The following is a 20380-nucleotide window of genomic DNA, read 5'->3' as shown; positions in this document are numbered from 1 at the left end:
GTGTATACGAAATGAGAGGTTTTGACTTCACCCGCCGTGAAGCTGCGCGGAGGTCTACAGGTGTAACCGTTGCGTAATCTATGTTTCTAATTTTGCTCGTTCCGCTTCCAACAGAGTTCTTACCTAGCCATGAAAGCTCTGTACATGCTGATGTGTCACAGTGGAAGCGCCTCCGCAGAGCTTGGAAGCACGGCAGTGCAGGGCGTCCTTGGTACTGTATCACCTACCAATGACGATATTGCGGAGAAGCTTACCCTGTTTTCTAGACGGGGCGATTAGAGATGGTAGATGTCAACAGTGTCGCCACCATTCTCGATGGGAAGCTAGCATCATGTGTCTTACATTGCGATGCGCGCAACGCGCAGTTGATGTCGGTGAAATTATGACAGGATAAGTTGTTGGTGTTGATGTGTGGTTAGAGCCCGCGGCAGAAAAGACGGTTAATGTCTAGCCTTGCTGATGGCTAGGTGCAGATCCAACGGTGGGTATTTGCTAGTACTTCCTCAACTGTACTTGCGGTAATCCGCCGGCTAGGTACGTTGGATAAGCCAAGGTACCGAGAAGCCATGTAAGCTGAAGATCGCTTTGCAGCTGTGTTCTGGGATACCCAGTTGGGAGTAGGACGTGTGCTGTGGAATGATGGTAGCGACCCAGGCCGATAGCGCCAACGTGACGGCGTGTCGTTTTCGAGAACCCCGCCATAATTTGGCCGCGACGCTGAAGCGCGACGAAGGATGGATCGCAAAAGGCAGATGCTGATACCACGACAGCCACAAGCTCGCTTTGACCTTTATTGCAACGAAGATGTCGTTGTTTGGTGGTAGCGCCGCGCCATTTCGCTCCTCTTACGTATCTGATGCCTCGTCATCCCCTTCTTCTTCTCCTTCTGCACGCTCATCGCCGTCAGTTGAGGAGGTCTCAGACCCGCGCGACGCGCAAGAAGCACAAAATCTCCATGTGCCGATATCACTCGACATAGACGATGACCTAGACACCCATAGCGGGTCCGCACGGGACGACCCCGACGAAGAGGAAGAAGAAGACGACGACGACGACGACGAACCAGTGCGCCCGAACCGCTTTCTCGGCCAACCCCAAGCATGGCAGAGCCTCACCGAGGCCGATCGTCAGGTAGCAGATTCGCTCGCTCAGATCCAAGACACAGATCTTGCGACACATCTGTACAACGCCCATGCGCTCAAGCGGTGGTTACGACGACCCGAGGAAGCCACGGCGCAGCTCGAAACCTGGCAGAGTAGGGACAACTGGCTGAAGGCTGGCAAAGACCTCGAATACAAGGATGCGGCAGGCTTCGTGCAGACGGCAATGGTGCCTTCCAAAGAGTGGACGGCATGGCCACTGCCCCCAGCATCACTCTTAGACTCCGACGACGAGCTGGGCGATAGCATGGCGGACGGTCAGACCGTCGAATGGCCTTCTGTAGGCATAGGCACAGGCACACAAGATGTAGGAGATGAGCTCCGAGACGAACTTCAAGCTGTATTTTTACGACTGGCCAAAGAGAGATGGAACTCCCGGGAAGCGGCCTCGTCTGAATCCGACGCCGGGGACTACACAACAGCTTCACGCAGCGAGTCACGATCTCAAAGCGCCAGTTGCGCACAGTCGCGCTCTACGTCCATGGCTCCATTTCCACCGGAAGATGAAGACGAAGCACACGACGATAGCGACGACGATGAACGCCATCATGCGACTGGAAAGAAACGTGGCAGGAAACCTCGTAACGAGAGACTCACCGAGCCGACTTTGCTGGCCGACGACGCGAGAACACAACGGCTTCTACAGCCAACGATCCGGGCCATGATGGGAAAGCTAGACGAGCTTGCACTGGCTATCCGCCGGACTCGTGCCAACCATTTCGGTCGTGGCGGGTCGGCAGATTCCTCCATGAGTGACTTCACATCAGGTGCAGAGTCGAGTGCGCCGGAGTCAAGGTCTACATCACGAGCCCGATCGAAGGGTGGAACAAGTCGCAGATCAAGCACGCGAAGGAGATCGCGTGCAAGATCGGCGCGAGCTGCTTACACAGCACAACCAGGAACAAAGACTGCCAAAGATGGAAGAAGGCCTCCAGATAGTGATGCTACCTCAAGTGGAGCATCTGACTGGGAGGCGTCCAACAACATAACCCGCGAACGAAAACGTCGCAGATCCTCAAGCAGCATCGGTGGTAGTGATGTCTCAGAAACACAAGAACTGCAGCTGAGGGAAGGCCTTATGGATTGGAGTGAAGTGCTTGGGTTAGCTGCTGTACAGGGTTGGGACAGAGAAGCTATTGCACGTACAGCTCAGCGTTGCGCAGCTCTGTTTGGTGAGAGCATGTCATTTATGCACTTCCACGAGACTCTTGCTTTGAAGCCTGCTTCCGAGCCTGTGTTCTACACACCTTCAGCTATATCGCCGCCGGCCGTCTCCTCAATCCCGCAGCCTCCAACACCTAAACGGCCCTTCTTCCAGATCGGCACATTGCGTTGTCCGCATGTAGATTGTTATGGGCACGAAAAAGACTTTGCTCTACCTTATCGCGTGGTCGAGCACTGCATACGAGTCCACGGCTATGACCCTAGAACCAACGATTCTGACAACGAAGAGCGGACGTTTGGTGGTGTGCACATCGATGGATTCCTACAGCCTGTCACGGCGAAGCCAGGATGGTTAGGAAATGGGCGGGCAAAGGCGGGTAGGGCGAACAAGATGCAAAAGAAGGGACAAGGTCGTAGTCGGGCTGCATCAGAAGCTATAATGAGCACTGGAGAATGATTCATGGCCTTGCGCTGGACATGTCCGATATAGCAACACGACAACACATTCGGTATGAAGCACCTAGTCTGAAATGATCCGACCAACATGCCTTCCATGCTACCAGTATCTCTTCTGTGCAAACGTGCGACGTATCTGAAACATTCCGATCCACATGTTCAGGCGGGACCTTGCATTAGCTTGCGCTAGCGCGATAGCCACCGCGATTTGTCGCGTTGACTAGAGTGCGACCACTTTCATAATCGCTCCCGCACCCCGCATTGCGGCTGCATCTATCGAGCTCGTCCCTATTGGCCATATACATCGATAATGCATGATTGCATCAGTCAATCTATGTTCTCTATGGGCGTTAGTGAGAGGTTTCCTTGCATCGTGAGTTGATACGATGGCGCATTCGATCCCTCTTATCACCTCGCCGTGCCCACGCAGTACGTGTTGACTGTCCCCCGTTGAAATCGCGAACCAAATTTTGAGCTCACACCGCTTGCATAGATGATCATGCGCTGGACGCGTATATGAATAATACCCCTCCGACTACCGGCCTCACGGCCGCTCCGCCGCAGTACTCGCATTACACCCCTTTGCGTTACGCTTCTTCCATAACCGTACCTGTCGAGTACCCCACGTACATGCAGTCCTATTCCGACAGCCTGCTCCCGCCAATGTCGAACATGGAAAACATCCCACCTACGGCCGCATTGTGGTCAAACGACGCATCAGAACAGAGGCCAATAAAACGAAAGTCAGATGAAGAACATCCTGACGCCTTCAGAAAGCGACCAAGACAAGCCATATCGCCAATCAGCCCTAGAGTCCATTCTGCGACGCAAGACCACGCCCGAGCCTATAGTGGGCCTCAGTACGGAACTCAGCACAACCCAGTCGAGATACTTTCGAGCCCAGAGCCAACGAAAAGCATACCAAGGCAACGGATGGCGAACTCAAAACAACCTGTCCTGCCGCAAGATCTGCGGAATGCTGGGCTATATGTTCAGGAGCCCAATCTCTCCGCGAAGAAGAATGTATACTACGCGGTAGCAGGTGGGAAAGTGCCTGGTATTTATACAAACTATGATACCGTTCTCGAACAGATTAAAGGCTACAGTGGTGCTTGGCACATGAAGTTTCGTACCATAGACAAAGCATGGAAATATATGAACGAAAACAGATTCCACGTCGAAATAGCGCTCCAGCGCCAAAGGGAGCGGCAGCAAGAGTCCTACAGCTTTGCTCCGACATACCATGCGCATAGGGCTCAGCGTACACCTTCACCTCCTCCAATGTACACTCACCCCCTTCCAACCCCATCTTCCAATCGATCCCAGGGATACGCAAACTACGATCTATCACCTTCCAAAGCAGGACACGTTGTAAGGCAGTCGCAGCTTGCAGCAAATTCTCCAAGACCGAACACTACCGCTAACAAGAACGTTTCTGAACCCGAGATTAAATTGAGCGCAGAACAGCAGAGAGTCGTAGATCTCATCGTGGACGGCGGGAAAAACGTCTTCTACACTGGGTCTGCAGGATGTGGCAAGTCTACTATTTTGAAGGCTTTCGTTCCACTGCTCGAGAAGCAAGGAAAGAACGTTCGCATTGTAGCGCCAACTAATCTCGCCGCGTTTAACGTAGGCGGACAAACAGTCTGCAATTTCGCTGGTTGGAGACCGGACAGAATGAACCAATCGTTGGATGAGTTGAAGAAAGCCGCTCACCAAAAAAATGTTTGGAAGAGGTTCAACCAGACCGACGTACTAGTCATTGATGAGATCAGCATGATTGAAAACCTCCAGTTTGAGCGATTGAACGAAGTCATGAAGGCCAGCCGCGCCGGTAAAGCCACTGGCCCATTTGGCGGCGTTCAAGTCATTGTTACCGGAGACGTAAGTCACTCTACAAGATTCGATGTTGATACGCTAATTACCGTAGTTTTTCCAACTTTCACCTGTGAACCCCTTCCAGCACTGTATTGGATGTGGAAGACAGCTCAATTCTAAAGAGAGAAAAGGACATCGTATTTGCAAGAACCCTGATTGTAACTGTGATTTCTGGCTAGACACCGACAAGTGGGCCTTCAGTAGCGAAGCGTGGCGGGTATATTGTACACTCCATTCGACTCGTACGGCAGCAACACTGACACAAACAGGATTGTAATTTTGAACATATCAATCTTACAGAAATTCATAGGCAAGACGACAGGAAGTTTATCTCTATACTCCAGAAGATTCGCAGAGGTATAGTTGCCCATCATTGAGACGCTACTGTCGCATACAATTATATTGGAAGCATGTACTGACACATACTAGATGGTGAGATTGTTAGGCATCACGCAAATATCCTGCTCAATCACACAAAAGAAACCGAAGGCGCCATCCGACTATTCTCCACGCGCGAGGACGTGGACCGTGTAAACAAAGAAAAGATTGAGAAGCTCCCTTCACGGCAACTCGCCTACAAGTGTTTAGATAACTTCGTATGGAATGATCGCGAAGATGAATCTTTGAAAAACTACTGTATTCCGAAAATAGATGGTACCCTCCAAAAACTAGTACGACGACCTCTGCGAATGCCCGAATATCACTGACTGTCCCACAGGAGGGACACCGCTACGAAGCTAGCGTGCATCTGAAGGAGGGCATGCGTGTGATGTTACAGGCCAATCTTGAACCCAACGCTGGCCTTGTGAATGGCTCCCAGGGCTCGATCATCGGCTTTGAGAAATTTGACCCTAACAAGCTACCCCGCGCAGCAAACGGCAAAGGCGATTACGGTGAGCTCAAAGGTACTCATGCCAAATACGCCCAGGGGCAAATTAAGGAATACGCCATTCAGAACGGCCACCAGCCATGGCCAGTTGTTCAGTTCGACAACGGCCGAACTAAGGTCATCTACGCGGACTGTCCTTGCAACGAACTCGGGAATGTTGGCGAGCATGGAGACAGGAGCAAGCTCAGCCTGTTATCGAGGGCACAGATTCCACTTGTCGCGGGCTATGCCATTACTATACACAAGTCGCAGGGCATGACGCTGGATCGCGTGATTGTCGATCTCAGTAAGACTTTTGAAGCAAGCCAACTCTACGTCTCTCGTAAGCCGCGCTTCATTGATAGAGCTGTAATATGTGGACTAATATCTTGAACAGTCAGTAGAGCACGCTCGCTCAAGGGTCTCGAAGTTGTGGCACTTCCAACGAGACCTCTGGGAGGTGCCAATCCGCAGGTCAGGGAATTCTTCAATACATGTAAGTGTCTATGGGCGAGCAACGTGTTAGACATACACTGACTCCTTACACCCGGACACAGACCTTGACCCGAATCAGCCCCACCCATCATCCCAGACGCCGCACGCATCACAGGCTTCTCAGTCATCATAGTCTTGAGAAGTCAACTTTCCTATGTCCTACTATTTCTCTGAGCGTCACTTGCGCGGATGGTGAGCTTCTTGCATATCTTCCATTTGGATACGACAATCTCTCTGGCGGTCGGATCTAGATCTCTGCATATACCCCATGCCTTTGGTATTTCGATACTACTTTTATACCAAAATGAATCTTGTTGAATATGTTCAACAGCTATTACTTCTGTAGGAGTAGATGTTGTTGACGGGCATGAAAAATCACAAAATTGCATCACACTGACAGATACAACGAACTAGGCAAGCAAGAAAGTTGTGCATACTTCATCATTGGCATAAAATCGGAATCAGATCATGCATTCGAGGATACAAAGAATATATGCGAAAGAAAAGGGGTATCAACTTGTTAAGGAAACTCATCACGTCTCCAACCAGTCTACGTACCAATCTACTCCGTCTTCCGGATGAGACCTTCGCCAGGCTTCACGCGCTGCGCCCACTCGGTCCAGCTGCCATCATACAAGCGCCTCTGTTGTGCAGGGAAGCCAGCTTCTGACAATGCAGCGTCGATGATCGCCGCTGTGACGCCTGTACCACAGCTGTTTATGATTGGCTTAGACGGATCCACCCCCTTGGACTTGAAGATAGCTTGGAGTTCGGAGGCCGGGAGAAGCGTCTTGTCTTTCGAATCGAGAAGGTCCGTGATGGGGACAGAGGTGGAGTGCGGAATGTGCCCAGATGAAAGGCCTAGTAGAGTCAGCTTCACCATGTTGTAGTGTCTCTTATGCAGCTAGAAGCATACCTTCTCTAGGCTCCGGATCAATGCCCTTCCACCGGCCTAAGCTCCTCGCGTCCAATATTTGCACTTCATCCGCACCCTCTTTGCCCAATTCTTTTGCAATATCCTTGACCTCCTCAAAGGCGACGACCCTCTCTTCCTCCAATTTCGGCACTGCATATTCGGTCGACGCAACCTCCTTTGGCTCTCCGCTCTCCGTTGGGAACCCTTGTTCGACCCACTTGCGGAAGTTGTTCAAAACATGCACATTTGGATGTCCGAAGACTTGTAGCGTCCAACCAACTCTCGGGGCTGAGAAGATACCCAGCTCCTTTGTATCATAGACGACTACGCTGTCTTCACGGCGTATACCGAGGTGTCTCATTGCGATTGCGAAGTCTTCGGCAGAAGGAAGCATGTGCGGATATGGCGAGTGAATGTCCTTGACGGCGTCGAGATCGAAGAAACGAGCGCGCGGGATACGCTCTTCAATAAAAGTATTGTACCCATTCCTACCATCGTTGGGCAGAAACCAGGATGCGCAAAGCGGGACGATGCGCGGCTCTGAAGAAAGCTTGCTAGCATTATGCTTCAGAGCTGAATTGAGCTCGGATGGTGAGACGAGATAAGAAGAGAAGTGGTGGTGTGAGGACATTGTCCGTCTACTGCTTGCTGCTATGGGGAAGCGGACGGAGGGAGTGGAAGAGAGTGGGCGTAAAGAGCAGCGGAAGCGTACGACGAACATATTGGTAGCTGGACGGCGGATACAGTGAACTAGAAAAGGTGTCCTGGTCGGCGAGAAAGAAGAAGGAGCGAAGATATGTGGAGTAGACGGCGAGGTCAAGCTTCCCTATCTGCATCCATTGTACAGAGGAGGGTCCGCAGTAAGCTTCAAGATTAGTGCGGGGAACTCAGCAAATCTGTCGAAGTGCCATCTACCTTACGCGCACGCAATTTTGGTCGAGTATAACATCATGTGACACATATTTTCGCGCTCGAATACAAGGATCGATTCAGAAGATGATAGCATTACGCGTTTGGATAACGGCATTTGTATGGTCTACGAATTCGTGATTGTGATGACGCTGGAAGCTCCAGCTTGAGCTCAGACCCTACTAGTAGCGGAATTAACGCGCCCGTGGCCCCTCGCCGCCGTAAATCTGCCGCCTCGGCATGTTTTGGTGCTGTTGATCTGCGTCCCACTCAATCTGCGCGCCAACCTCGTGTTCTACCCATTGCGCCACAAAGGACAAGATGAAAGTCACTATACGGGAATGGAACGCTGTCGCCGCATGGCGTTGGGACATGCCAGACGACGATGTCTGTGGTATCTGTCGCAACCCTTACGATAGCACCTGCTCCAAGTGCAAGTTTCCTGGAGACGAGTGTCCACTATGTACGTTCCAAGATGACGAGAGTCGATGAAGACTAACATGATATAGTGCTGGGAGAGTGCAACCATTCCTTTCACATGGTGTGCCTATATCCTCAGAGAGTACCTGTTGCGCCCACAACTAACGTGTCTCAGCACTGTATTTTCTCCTGGCTCAAGCAAGAGAGCTCTCTAGAAAAGTGTCCCATGTGTCGTCAGCGTACGTGCAGCTCGAAGCTTCCAGAACACCCGCTGACTTGCATTCCCAGCCTTCAAGTCGAAGAGTCAAGACGCGCCAACGGCCACCGAAACCCCAACACAGCCGCAAGAACCCGATACGAGCCCACTGTAGCCTTCAGACCTTAGCACTGACGACGGACATCTGTGAAGAGGCTCGTTACCGACATGCTTCTCGCGTATAGGCTGGGAGTTGGGGCAGTAGTGCTTCACATCCGAAGCGATACTTGGATTATACAGTACTGTTACCATCGGCGTTTGGATTTGGATACCCTAAGGATTTCATTACATTCCTCAGCCTATTCACACTGCGACTTTCTCTGTACTTCAGTACTTGGTTCATACCTAGGTATCCTTGATGCTGGTAGGGTAGTGTGCATGGACCACGTCCCTTATCGATCGATCACGCATCTTACTAGAGCTCCCAGAACTCCGTTAACTCCAGCCTTCCATCAATCCCCACAACATGTCTAACAACCCCGACACTACAGAGCCCCTCTCAGCTATTCACGCGTCGTACTCTCCACGATCAACACCATTGCAGCGCGCCAAACATTCTCCCGACGACGTGCTCCGCGAGCAACAGCAGCCTGGCGATGCGCCAGAGGACGATGACGATGACGATATACCGTATCCCGAGCCTAGTTTCGAGCAGCCATTGCTACCACCACCGAACTTCCGACCTTTCTTTACTCTAATCGAAGATGCAACGTCGGGCGAGCACTACCACCCGTATACACACTATGTCTTTGCAGACGACGACCCGACCATCATAACCGCCGCATCGATGCGAGGCTTAGGGCTGGATGATACAAAGTACCTCCCACAGGATGGACCAGGTGGTGGTGAGAGACGACGGAACCAGGAAAGTGAAGAAGGAGACGAGCAAGCCTCACCAGTCGAGTCACCGCTTCCCCCACCTATACCGGGTGTAAAGGAACACTACCTCATAATCGATGTCGCGGCGGACGGACGAACCATCGCAGATGCGCAGTCGCTTTCATCGGAGTGGCAAATAACGGAAACGGATGTGCGAACAGCTCCGTCGTTCGATGAGGATGCGCCAGATCAAGGGTACATGCTCCGGATTCAAGGCGTTGAGATACCGAGGAAGAGCAAGGGAAAGGGTCAGGCTGGTCTGGACAGGCTGAACGATGCGAGGGACCAACAAGCCGATATCTTCGATGCACTAGACGGACTAGTACAGGGTGTCCAAGGAGGATTGGAGACTGCGGGCAAGATCTCGGGCGCGAGGTCAAGAATAGGCGAACAAGGCACACTGGCCGATGCTCGTGAGGATGATATAAGCAAGACGGTGGGTGATCAAGCATGATATCGGCGTGCTCAGCCGTTTCACAAGTGGCATCAAGTCATATTCCTGGTTTTCATGCCTATCGATATTGAGCGTGCGCTTCAAAGATGCTACCAAACGTTGACTTATAGAAGAATTGCGGTTGGTGCCGGCTGTGGTTGCCCACATCCAGCGTTCTCGAAATACCATCAATACCCCAGCGCACTCTGTAATGAGCGGGTCTGTTATGCTAAGAGTAGCACTACGCTGTCTACCAGTCTACCGCAGGATACGATTCTTACTCAGATGTCATCTTCAACCCTGAAGACACCTCTAATACCAACCTTGGATGGTGCAAAAGTCAGATATGAATCAGCCTAGCATATATCACCTATAATTCGCTCCACAGCACGGCAAAGACAAGGTATTGTGAGTGTCAGTTCAACATGGTTTCTCTCACTCCCCTACCCTGAGTCGCTCCTTCCTGCTACCTTCTCTCACCAGGCGAGACGGTATGTGCACGGGTAAATAGTCTATATGATTCAAACTTTCTGCGTCAGACCACCTCGTCACTCTCGCGTTCCTCTTCTTGTCCTTCTCCAGCTTACACTGGAGTATTCAACCATGGCTATCTTACAAACCCTCCTCACTGTCGCTTCAGTGGCTTCCCTCGCCACGGGCTACGAGCTCAAAGCGACATACGACGCAAGCAATTTCTTCGACGATAGCTCCTTCCGTTTCTACAACGGCTGGGACAAGTTCACTCATGGTCTCGCTTTCTATGTCTCCAAGCAAGAAGCAACTGAACTTGGACTTGCCCGTATCGAGGACGGCAAGGTTCGTCTTGGGGTCGACACAAACCAGGTACTCACTCCAAAGGAGCCTGGTGAGGGCTATGGCCGCAAGAGCATACGACTGGAGGGAGTGCAGACGTTTGATGATGGGCTCTTCATTGCCGATTTCGATCATCTACCTAGTGGATGTGGCATGTGGCCTGCTCTGTAAGCTTGCCCGTCTGGAATAACCACAGTCAATTACCTTCAAGGCGTTCAAGGCATTTCGTGCTTCCTGTTCTCCGTGAGATTCGTCGTACATGCAGCAGCTAACCATGTGCAGCTGGCTTCTACACGATAATGCTGACCAAGAGGACTGGTACTCCGAGTTCGACATTATCGAAGGCGTCTCCAAGAATAGTTGGAACGAGCTCAGTATCCACACTGCTCAGATGCCATGTAAGATGCGGGATAATGGCGGTACCGGACAGACACGCGACGACCTTGAGTGTTTGAGTGGTCACAACTGTGGAGTTAATGGTCCTGACGGCTCCTTCGGCCAGACCTTCAATGATCGCCACGGCGGAGTCTGGGCAGCAGAGGTCAGCAATGGTGGCATCAAGGCCTGGTTCTTCGCTAGAGGCAGTGAGCCCTCGGGCTTGAACGGTAATCATCCTGATCCTAGCAGATGGGGCAAGCCTGTGATGAACTTTGTTGGGGACGGCTGTGACATCAAGAAGACGTTCAAGAAGATGAAGATTGTACGTATTCCCGCATTCGTTCGTGTGAGTACTCACTGACATGGAAAGATTCTCAATATTACCTTCTGTGGCAGGAATGCGGGTGGCGATACCTGGGCTGGCTACTCAGGTTGCGCAGCAGAAACACACGACGACTCTTGTAACCACTTCGTTGCAGCTAACCCTGATAAGCTCAAGGAAGTTTTCTTTCTTATCAATTTCGTGAGAGTTTACCAGAACGGCGCCGGCAGTGATCTCCCGAAGAACAGCCTCGCATTCGAGATAGCTCAAACAGTCCTCAACTCCACAACGACTGCAGAGCAAGCTGTCATTCCAGTTGCGACGACTACCATCACCACTTCGAACAATCTCGTGGCTTTGCCTACAACAATGACTCACGGTACTAACTGTGGCTCATACGACCCGTCAACATCTGCTACAACCCCAACCACTCTCGCCTCTTTCTACGGCAAGCGTCTTCCAGCGCCGGCTTCCGAGACAGACCCTGAAGTGATTTTAATTACAACTATCGTCACGACGACCAGAATCATGACGCTGCCTGCGACTCAGACTGGTGGTGATAATTACAGCCCGTACGAGCCTTCCGCCTCAAGAACACTCACCTCTTCCTACACTGGACGTGTCTCCGCGATGGCTTCAGACGCAGCTCCCATGGCTACCACAGTCACCACGGTCATAGCGATAACGAAGGTTATGACTTTGCCTGTGACTTTGACTGGCGGCAATAACTACGGTCCTTATGACCCATCGACGGCGGCTGTCAAGCCTACTGGCACAACCATTGGCGGCATAAACTACGTTCCCTTTGATCCGTCGGCTACGTCTATCAAGCTCGTAGGCACAACCACTGGTGGCATCAATTATAGCCCTTACGATCCATTGGCAACATCCGCGCAGCTTGGTGCATCAACTGCTACTGGAGCTGTATCGGCGAAGGCGGCCTATGCCTGTAGATGATGTGGGAGTTTATATCGCGTACAAATAGGGCTCTATTTTCGTTCATGTATACCTCGGCGTCATAGACAGAAATATGAGATGGAGATCACAATCTACGGATAAATGAGCAAAAGCGACAGGACAGACGCGGCGATTTGATCTCAAGATACACCATACAAATCCAGAGATGCATAGATGAATGCAGCGTGCCCTTCATATTTTGATCTAATATCCTTGCTACCAGGGGATTGTAACGCCGAATCGATCCACCAGCCTCCCACTCTCCCATCCTTCCTCGGTCATACTCGTCAAAACCCGCATACAATCCCCTACACTCTCCTCCACCCCAATTGCTCCTTCCTCCTTCCACTCCACCAGTCCCGTCTCCACCCGTCCCGGATGCAGCATCAGAAACTGCACATTCGGTATATCGATGACGAAGCTCTTCACTACCGCATTCAGGGCCGCCTTGCTAGCACGATATGCATACCCGCCACCCGCCGTATTCGCGGATATCGATCCCATTCGAGATGACAAGATGATGACCTTAGGTTTTGATGAGCTTTGAGTAACAGCGGCTAGTTGGAGGTTTGACAAGAACGATCTGATAACGTTGAAAGTACCCCAGGTATTGATTTCAAGGGTTTTCATCATGGTCGGATAATCCATGGCTTCCAGTGTTTCTGCTGCCGCGACGACCCTGTTGCTATCTTTCTCGTGAGCCACGATATGTGGAACAAGACCCCGGATACCAGCGCAGTGAAGGACTAAGTTGATGGGTATGGAGCTGAGTGTCGATGCAAGGTCTTGGATCTTGGAAGTTGATGTTATGTCAATCTGATGGAATTGAATATTGGTCCCTTGTTGATTGCCAATTTGAATTGGGAAGGATTGGTTGTCGATGCCTATTATGTTGGGCCGTGATGGCAAGGAAGCATAGTGTTGTACGAAGGCAAGACCGAGACCGGAGGATGCGCCTGTTATCAGGATGGTTTCTGATGCCATTGTTTGTGTTGAGTCGAGTTTTTGCGGTGTTGGCGACTTCGACAGCTGATGCTTGTAGACACTTGAGAAGATGTGTATAGATACATAGTCAATGTACTCGTCTCAATGTGGCAATTCTGTTGGAAAGGACCTTTACTGCAAAAGTGATGGTGTCGGTGTTAGTGGGGGGCAGTGGCACATGCCGCCTATGTTTGCCGATTCCGACAGGTAATGGTTCCCCGCAGTCTACCCGTTAACTGGCAGACAAAGACCCAAACAGGTGGTTCGGCTTCGAACAAGCACATAACGCCTACCTGAGGATGATTCGATGATCGGGAACTTCCAGGTCGATAAATACTGCTTTACAGATTTTCTAGGTATAAAAGAAGCGAATCACGAGAGATAGCTGTAGTGAAGTACACGTCAACGAAGTTGCAATGTTCTACCAACCTGGAAAAGAAGACCACGGATTACCGTACGATCCATTCAAAGTAAGTATGCTTTGCCAGATATTCAGACGCCATGAAGGCAATCAGAAACAGTATTCATCTATCAGAATTATGTACACTCAAAACTCTCTTAGCAGCCACTAAGCCCAACCTAGGCATGCGTCCTTCCCCGACCGATAGGCTGGATATCGACACTCTCACCTGATGGCCACGCAAATCTAGCCCCCTACTCTCAATTCAACAATCTCACCTTCGACCCGCCATACGTAATGTTTAGCGCCAACCAAACGCCTAGCAACTCACAGAAAGATACTGTCCGCAACGTCGAAGCTACAGGAAAGTTTATTTGGAATCTAGCGACGTACGAGCTAAGGGAGGAGGTAAATAGGAGTGCAGTGCAAGAAGAATATGGTGTTGACGAGTTTGAGAAGGCGGGTGTAGAGAAGGAGGACAGTAAGCTGAGTGGAGTTGTTGTAGTTGGCAATACTGGCGAGAGCAAGAAGGAAATGATGATCCCAATGGTGATGCGCAGTCCGGTGAAGTTCGAGTGCGAGTACTATACTACTTTGCGACTTCCTGGAAACCCGCCTATGGGGTCAGCAGACGTGGTGATAGGGAAAGTAATCGGTGTGCACATCGATGAGCGCGTGTTGACTGATGGCAAGATCGATTTGAGGAAGACGGAGCCGATTGCTCGATGTGGGTACTATGAATATGCGGTCGTCAGGGATACTTTTGAGATGCGCATTCCGGGAGAGGACAAGGCAATCTTAGCGGGGTTGGAGGGGAGTGCTAAGAAGAACGAGATGTTGGATAGGGAAGGGCATGTAGACGATGACGCGAAGCGATGATAGGAGTTGCCATACCAGACAAAGATCGGTGGAACAGCCGATGATACAACTGTGTCTGCCTAGAGGCTGATGTGACGAGCAAAATACATACACGAAACATTTTCGTTTCAAATCCCTCTCCACAGTCCGGACTTCTGGACGCCAAAACAAGCAGGGTGTCCACACGTAACAATAGGTATGGGCGCAATGATACCACATTCGATATCCATGGGACATTGGAATCTACGTATTGGGACAGCCATCGTGAAAAGCTCCGACCTATTGATTTGGCTCCAAGCACGGCTTTCTTGGGTAGTGCGATAGCTCCATGGCAATCAAGCGACATGGCTCTATCGACTGCTCGTGAAAATTAGCAACGTCTCCCATGTTGCAGCGGCTTCTGGGGGTCCACTTACCAGCCATATATACCATCTCTTCTATGAAGGCGTCATTCAAGTTTACTTTGCAGCACAGCAGCCACCAGGAAAGGTGTCAACGCAGAATGAGGATGTAACAGAGTCACTACAACTTGGACAGGCCAAGCCAACGCCCCAATCACGTAGCATTCGCGTTAGCACGTGGCTGCTTTCGTTCCGAACACGTGAAAACGAATGCTCAACGCCTGTCATATATTTGGTACTTTGTCGGTCGTGCGAGTAAACAGACGACTTTGCTTTTTAGAGAGACGTGTTTCTCTTGCGCAAAATCACAAGCAGCGGTCGACGAGGAATGTTTCCTCCAATGAGAAATGCAGAGGTAAGTAATTATGGAATAAACATATTAAGTAGTAGGCGGAGCAAGGTTGGGTTGAGTAACAAGAACATCGCTTATGCAATTTTTGTCTGGTATGATAAGTGCTACAGTAGCTACAACAGCATAGAGTGCTCTTGATTCGTCCCATCATAACAACATATTTCCTAGTAAACATAACGGAAGTTGGGATTCTCCTTGTCCGTCAGATCGTCAAATCCGTGAGCATTGCTAATCTCCTTTCCAAACTCGCGGTCCTTCTTCTTGTTGCGTAGCATGAGGTTGAATCTCAGGAAGGCAATGACACAGAGTAGCGCAGAATAACATCCGAGATGGATAGAAAGCGACTTGAGGTAGCGTGGGTCGCCGTCAAAGAAGACCTTGGGACCGATGGCGTTACCGGCACACCAAGCAAAGAAGTTCATGGTGATGCAGACAGACTTCTTAGTCTGACCTCCGACGTTGCGCGTCAGCATGGACATGCCGAGACCTTGGGCAGCCCAGAAGGTGAAGATTATCCAATAACTGATTAATAGACCGGCTTTGGTGGCGTTGTTAGTGTTCTTGACAGTCATGATGACGATTGTGCCAGTAAAAGCTGGGATCATGAAAACAGCCATGGTCAACAGGTTTTGCTTTGTTTTTTTGACCATCCAGGCTGAGCCCATGAGTGTGGCAATAATGACTACACCAAGAACCATGGCGAGCAGTTGAACCTGGAGGACACCAAAACCAAGATCCTGAATGATGATGTTGTAGAAGGCACCGAGTCCAGAAGTGGGGAGGGTAGTGAAGATCTGGATACCCATGTAGCAGTAGGTCTGGGGATCGAGGAGAGCCTCCTTAAACTGGTAGGCACGGAACTTCTTGTTTTGGAGACCGGTCTGGTTAGAGCGAACACGCTCAACCATGAGCTTCTTGTCTTCTTCAGACCAGCACTTGGCGCGCATAGGGCTATCAGGAAGTGTGAAAATGACATAGAGTCCCCAGAGGAAAGAGATACAGCCGTAACAGATGAAGATGGCTTGCCATGACCTAATCGGCGCATTTCCGGGGTTTGCCTTGAAGCTAGGATGTCTGATTGTAGAGAAGGCGTATGCGAGAAGACCACCGACGATCTGCTGGGCACCGTCTAGATGAAGAGGTTAGTCGTTGTTCTATGAGTTTGACTGTATTCCGCTCACTCATCATGTACCAGTAAGTAACGATCTGAGCCTGCTCCTCACGCTTGTACCAAAGACCAGTCATGATCAAGAAAGCCGGTTGGCAAACGGCCTCGAAGATACCGAGGAGTGTTCGGACAGCAACGAGCGCAGGGAAGCTGAAGCAGAGGGCGTGGCAGGCAAGTACGGTACTCCATGCGAGGATGTTGAAACCAAGGTATTTGGCGACTGGTACTCGTTGGAGAATCCAATTGGTTGGGTATTCGACGACAAGCACAGCGAGGTAGATACAGGTGGTGAGCCACCCAAACTGTCACGAGTCAGTACACGTTACTAGTGCCCACAGACTTTGCAACTCACAGTCTCCTTGGAAAGAAGGCCAGGAACATCGTCACGGATACCCATGATTGAGGTAGCGGACATGGTACCCTTATCTAACGATTGCAAGAAGTACGTGATGACCATAATGGGCAGTACACGCCGATCGATCATCTTCTTCAACCGCTTGTTCTCTTCTTCGGAGACAAATACTTCAGAAGCGCCTGCGTATTTGGCAACTTCCTGGTCAATTCGGTTGTAGTCTGCATGCTCGCCTTTCTCGTCTCCGACGGAGAGTACGCGCTCGACCTGTGTGATGTCCTTCTTATCGTCCGATTGACGAACAGTCTCGGGTGCGTTGTGTACGCCATCGGCGCTGGCTCTGGCAGTGGCCATCTTGAAAAATAGGCTTCCGAGAAATTGACAGCGGAAGAGAATGAGGTTCAAAAGAAAGACCCCAGGACTTGCAGTGAGCTGGTAAAAAGTGGAAGAGCGGTCGAGTTGATATTTCTACCCGATTTTAGATTGTCCGTCCAAGCGTTCCCCGGCCTCCAGCTACCCCATGCTGGCAGGCTACTCCGCAAATCCTGGGATAAGAACCTGCACCTCAATGTCTAGCCAATATTGATGAGTCGTTGTTATCTCCTTTCTCCTTGTCTCCGTATCCCGGTTTGACGTAGCATACTGGAAAGGCGTGCTGCATGCGCGACCCTGTGGGCGCCAATGCTGCATCTTGAGTCGCTAGTCTCTGGGGTTCGCCAACCCCGCCACGGTGCCGTCCAAACAGCTTGTGGAGTCTTGTGGAGTGCTTGTGAAGGATCAAGCAGTGTGGAGAGTGCCACCACTTGGCAATGGTCCAAGTCTGGTAAAATATCGGCATAGATGATCCCGAACCGCCCCTCGGGTGTGAGAGGGAATGCATGTGATGGGCCAGGCTCGTGCGAGTGGCATGCGAAGCTTTGTTCCCTGGCATGCGGCGGCTGGTGGAAGATTTCGTCCGCCTGCATCGTCGGTGGCGGTTCTCCTTCCCAGGAAGAGTCGAGTCAGGCGGCCAAGCTCCTACACGGCGGTTCTCCTTCCCACCACGGTGCCTTCCGGCTCTCCAAGACATAAGCGATTGGTGACCCTTGACGTCGGTGCTATCGGTATAGTCCTCAACGAGCGTCGGCGTAATGCAGTGCGAGTGCGGCAAAGATCCCAAAATGGGATCTTAGCAGTGGACTTGGGAGGTTTGAGCAGTGGGCGTCAAAGGTCTTGATGTTTGATGCTTGACATGAGAAAAGAGCCGCGTCTTCCAGGAACCCATCTGCTGGAGCAACACCACGTGTGCCCAGCTCCCAGTCGGGGTAGAGATGGACGAGTCGGTGCAACAGGGCACGAGATCTGGATGGAATCTGGCAGCGGCATGCAGTTCAGATGCAATAGACGCGGTTGAGGACCCTGAGATTTCCCCAGTTTTCGCTCCCCGCTCTGTATCTGGGTTGAGCTCTACCGACGCGTGTGACCGACGGGCTCTATGTAATACCCACTTGGCAGACTACGCGTGTGATAACATCTGGTCTTTTCGATACCTTCCTCCTTCAACTCTTGCCTGTCTTGCTCCAGATTTCGATTGCTTGCGACAAGCCCACCAAACACCTTCTGCGAACGCGATAAACCTCAACCAAGGCGTCCACCATGTCTACACTCACAGTTCACGGTCTGACCAAAGGCCAAATAGACGAGAAGATCCTCCTTCTAACACATAACCTGATCAACATTCACGACACAACGGGCGAGTTCCTCCTCAAACTCGACGATGGCCGCGTCATCGACACAAAAGGCTGGGACGGCTGGGAGTGGACACATGGCATAGGTCTTTATGGTCTGTGGCACTACTACACGCTGACGGGCAGCACTGCGACCATGGACATTATGAAGGGCTGGTTCGAGAAGCAGCTCAGCAAGGGCACAACCAAGAACATCAACACCATGAGCCCATTCCTCACACTGGCATATCTGTACGAAGAAACAGGAAACAAGACGTTTGTGCCTTGGTTAGACACGTGGGCTGAGTGGGTGATGCATGGACTGCCCCGCACAAAGTTTGGCGGGTTCCAACACGAGACGTACAACTCGTTCAACAAGGATGAACTATGGGACGACACGCTTATGATGAGCGCACTGCCTCTTGCAAAGATTGGTCTTACGCTCAACAGGCCGGAATACGTCGAGGAAGCAAAGCGCCAGTTCATCTTGCACTGCCAGTACCTCTGCGACACATCCACAGGCCTGTTCTTCCACGGCTGGAAGTGGGAGGACAAGGGTGGGTTGGAGGTCGGCCACAACTTTGCGCGCGCGCGATGGGCGCGTGGTAACTCGTGGTTGACGATTGCGATTCCGGATTTCATTGAGTTGCTTGACCTCAAGGAGACAGACCCCCTCCGTCAATTCCTCATCGGCATCCTTGAGTCGCAATGTCAAGCACTGCTGAAGTTGCAAGGCGAGAACGGCATGTGGCGTACACTTCTTGATATTCCTGTCTCAGAAGGCAGCTACGAAGAGGCGTCGGCCACAGCAGGTTTTGCATACGGTATGCTCAAGGCGTGCCGGAAACGATATATTAGCGGAGACGTATACCTACAGAGCGCAGTCAAGGCGATCAAGGCTGTCATGGGCTGCATCAGCGCTGAGGGTGAGCTGGAGCAGACAAGTTTTGGAACTGGTATGGGACACGATTTGCAGCATTACAAGGACATCGCCATCACCAGTATGCCATATGGCCAGGCTATGGCTATCATGGCGCTGGGAGAGTTTATGAGGACTTTTATCTAAGAGATGGCTATATGAATACACGTATCAAACGACGAATGAATGTGGGCTGTGACTGACATGATTTCTTCCGCTCTTGTATACGACTTTTCTGTTCCCAACGAGAGTGAGAGAAGCATGAATCGAAGCGGACCAATCTGACTGTCTGTGTGACTCTGAGTATTACCCATCACGGAAGCGTCTCCCATTTGTCGCCAACATATCCTCTCAAAGGCCTTGTATCCCTTCTGTTGTAAACGATGTCTGAGTCTCGGATCGGATCGGACGGGGCGGGCGGTGCTTCGCAAGGCAGCTACTGAGTGTTAGCTATGGGTGAGGCTGTACAAGGCTGCGCGAGGCTGATGCTCTGGAGCTCGAGCGCGAGCTGGCACTTGAGCCGCGCGAAACGGGAAGCCATGGCGGGCGTGGTGGGTATTTCAGTGCTTGATAGGGACAGTGGCAGTAGCAGAGCAGAGGTTTCTAGAAGCAAGCTGCTCGAGGGTTTGCGCGTAGCTGGCGGGGACAGGCAGGCAGATGCAGAAGTCGCGATTGTTCTGCCCCTCGCTACTAGGCGTTGCCGGGGAAGGCGCGTTTGGCGGTGAGACACAATTGGAAGGGCTGCCCCACCCTGATTGGCTCCGCCGCGGCCTTCTCTGCAGTTCTGCCGCTCTGTCTAGAAGATTCTCGAGCTCCACCAAAGGCTATATCAGCCCCAAACTCGACGCCTCCCACTACTTTTTCTTCATCGAATTGCTCTCTCCCATTGCAACTACACAGACAACCTCGTCTTTCTAGTCTCCTCTTCACCACACG

General features: G+C 51.4%; 8 protein-coding genes across 8 annotated transcripts; 5 read left to right on the top strand and 3 right to left on the bottom strand.

The window, feature by feature from the left end:
- Positions 1-771: 771 nt before the first annotated feature.
- On the top strand, positions 772-6154 carry GT037_004821 (atp-dependent dna helicase pif1; the record flags this gene model as incomplete). The annotated part of the gene is made up of 8 exons (XM_038929868.1): positions 772-2701; positions 3274-4664; positions 4711-4875; positions 4928-5015; positions 5088-5329; positions 5377-5869; positions 5924-6022; positions 6084-6154. Coding segments are annotated over 8 exons (4479 nt in total), but the record flags the coding sequence as incomplete, so codon positions are not given.
- A 429-nt stretch (positions 6155-6583) lies between these two features.
- GT037_004820 (thiosulfate sulfurtransferase) lies at positions 6584-7658 on the bottom strand (the record flags this gene model as incomplete). The annotated part of the gene is made up of 2 exons (XM_038929867.1): positions 6584-6882; positions 6938-7658. The coding sequence occupies 2 exons, from the start codon at positions 7656-7658 to the stop codon at positions 6584-6586; spliced, it is 1020 nt and encodes a 339-aa protein (XP_038788139.1).
- Positions 7659-8167: 509 nt separating this feature from the next.
- GT037_004819 (uncharacterized protein) lies at positions 8168-9855 on the top strand (the record flags this gene model as incomplete). The annotated part of the gene is made up of 5 exons (XM_038929866.1): positions 8168-8309; positions 8356-8387; positions 8442-8505; positions 8563-8633; positions 8968-9855. The coding sequence occupies 5 exons, from the start codon at positions 8168-8170 to the stop codon at positions 9853-9855; spliced, it is 1197 nt and encodes a 398-aa protein (XP_038788138.1).
- Positions 9856-10437: 582 nt separating this feature from the next.
- On the top strand, positions 10438-12851 carry GT037_004818 (uncharacterized protein; the record flags this gene model as incomplete). Its single annotated transcript, XM_038929865.1, has 4 exons — positions 10438-10814; positions 10930-11347; positions 11396-12181; positions 12528-12851. 4 exons carry the CDS (start codon positions 10438-10440, stop codon positions 12849-12851), a joined length of 1905 nt encoding a protein of 634 aa, XP_038788137.1.
- On the bottom strand, positions 12521-13288 carry GT037_004817 (uncharacterized protein; the record flags this gene model as incomplete). Its single annotated transcript, XM_038929864.1, has 1 exon — positions 12521-13288. The coding sequence occupies one exon, from the start codon at positions 13286-13288 to the stop codon at positions 12521-12523; it is 768 nt and encodes a 255-aa protein (XP_038788136.1).
- A 416-nt stretch (positions 13289-13704) lies between these two features.
- On the top strand, positions 13705-14567 carry GT037_004816 (uncharacterized protein; the record flags this gene model as incomplete). Its single annotated transcript, XM_038929863.1, has 2 exons — positions 13705-13758; positions 13872-14567. 2 exons carry the CDS (start codon positions 13705-13707, stop codon positions 14565-14567), a joined length of 750 nt encoding a protein of 249 aa, XP_038788135.1.
- An 896-nt stretch (positions 14568-15463) lies between these two features.
- On the bottom strand, positions 15464-17173 carry GT037_004815 (allantoate permease; the record flags this gene model as incomplete). Its single annotated transcript, XM_038929862.1, has 3 exons — positions 15464-16428; positions 16481-16769; positions 16820-17173. 3 exons carry the CDS (start codon positions 17171-17173, stop codon positions 15464-15466), a joined length of 1608 nt encoding a protein of 535 aa, XP_038788134.1.
- A 1281-nt stretch (positions 17174-18454) lies between these two features.
- On the top strand, positions 18455-19591 carry GT037_004814 (glycoside hydrolase family 105 protein; the record flags this gene model as incomplete). Its single annotated transcript, XM_038929861.1, has 1 exon — positions 18455-19591. The coding sequence occupies one exon, from the start codon at positions 18455-18457 to the stop codon at positions 19589-19591; it is 1137 nt and encodes a 378-aa protein (XP_038788133.1).
- Between the last annotated feature and the right edge of the window lie 789 nt (positions 19592-20380).

This window comes from Alternaria burnsii (genome assembly GCF_013036055.1).
Source record: "Alternaria burnsii strain CBS107.38 chromosome Unknown 698, whole genome shotgun sequence".
Lineage (NCBI taxonomy): Eukaryota > Fungi > Ascomycota > Dothideomycetes > Pleosporales > Pleosporaceae > Alternaria > Alternaria burnsii.
This window is presented reverse-complemented; position numbering and strand designations above follow the sequence as displayed.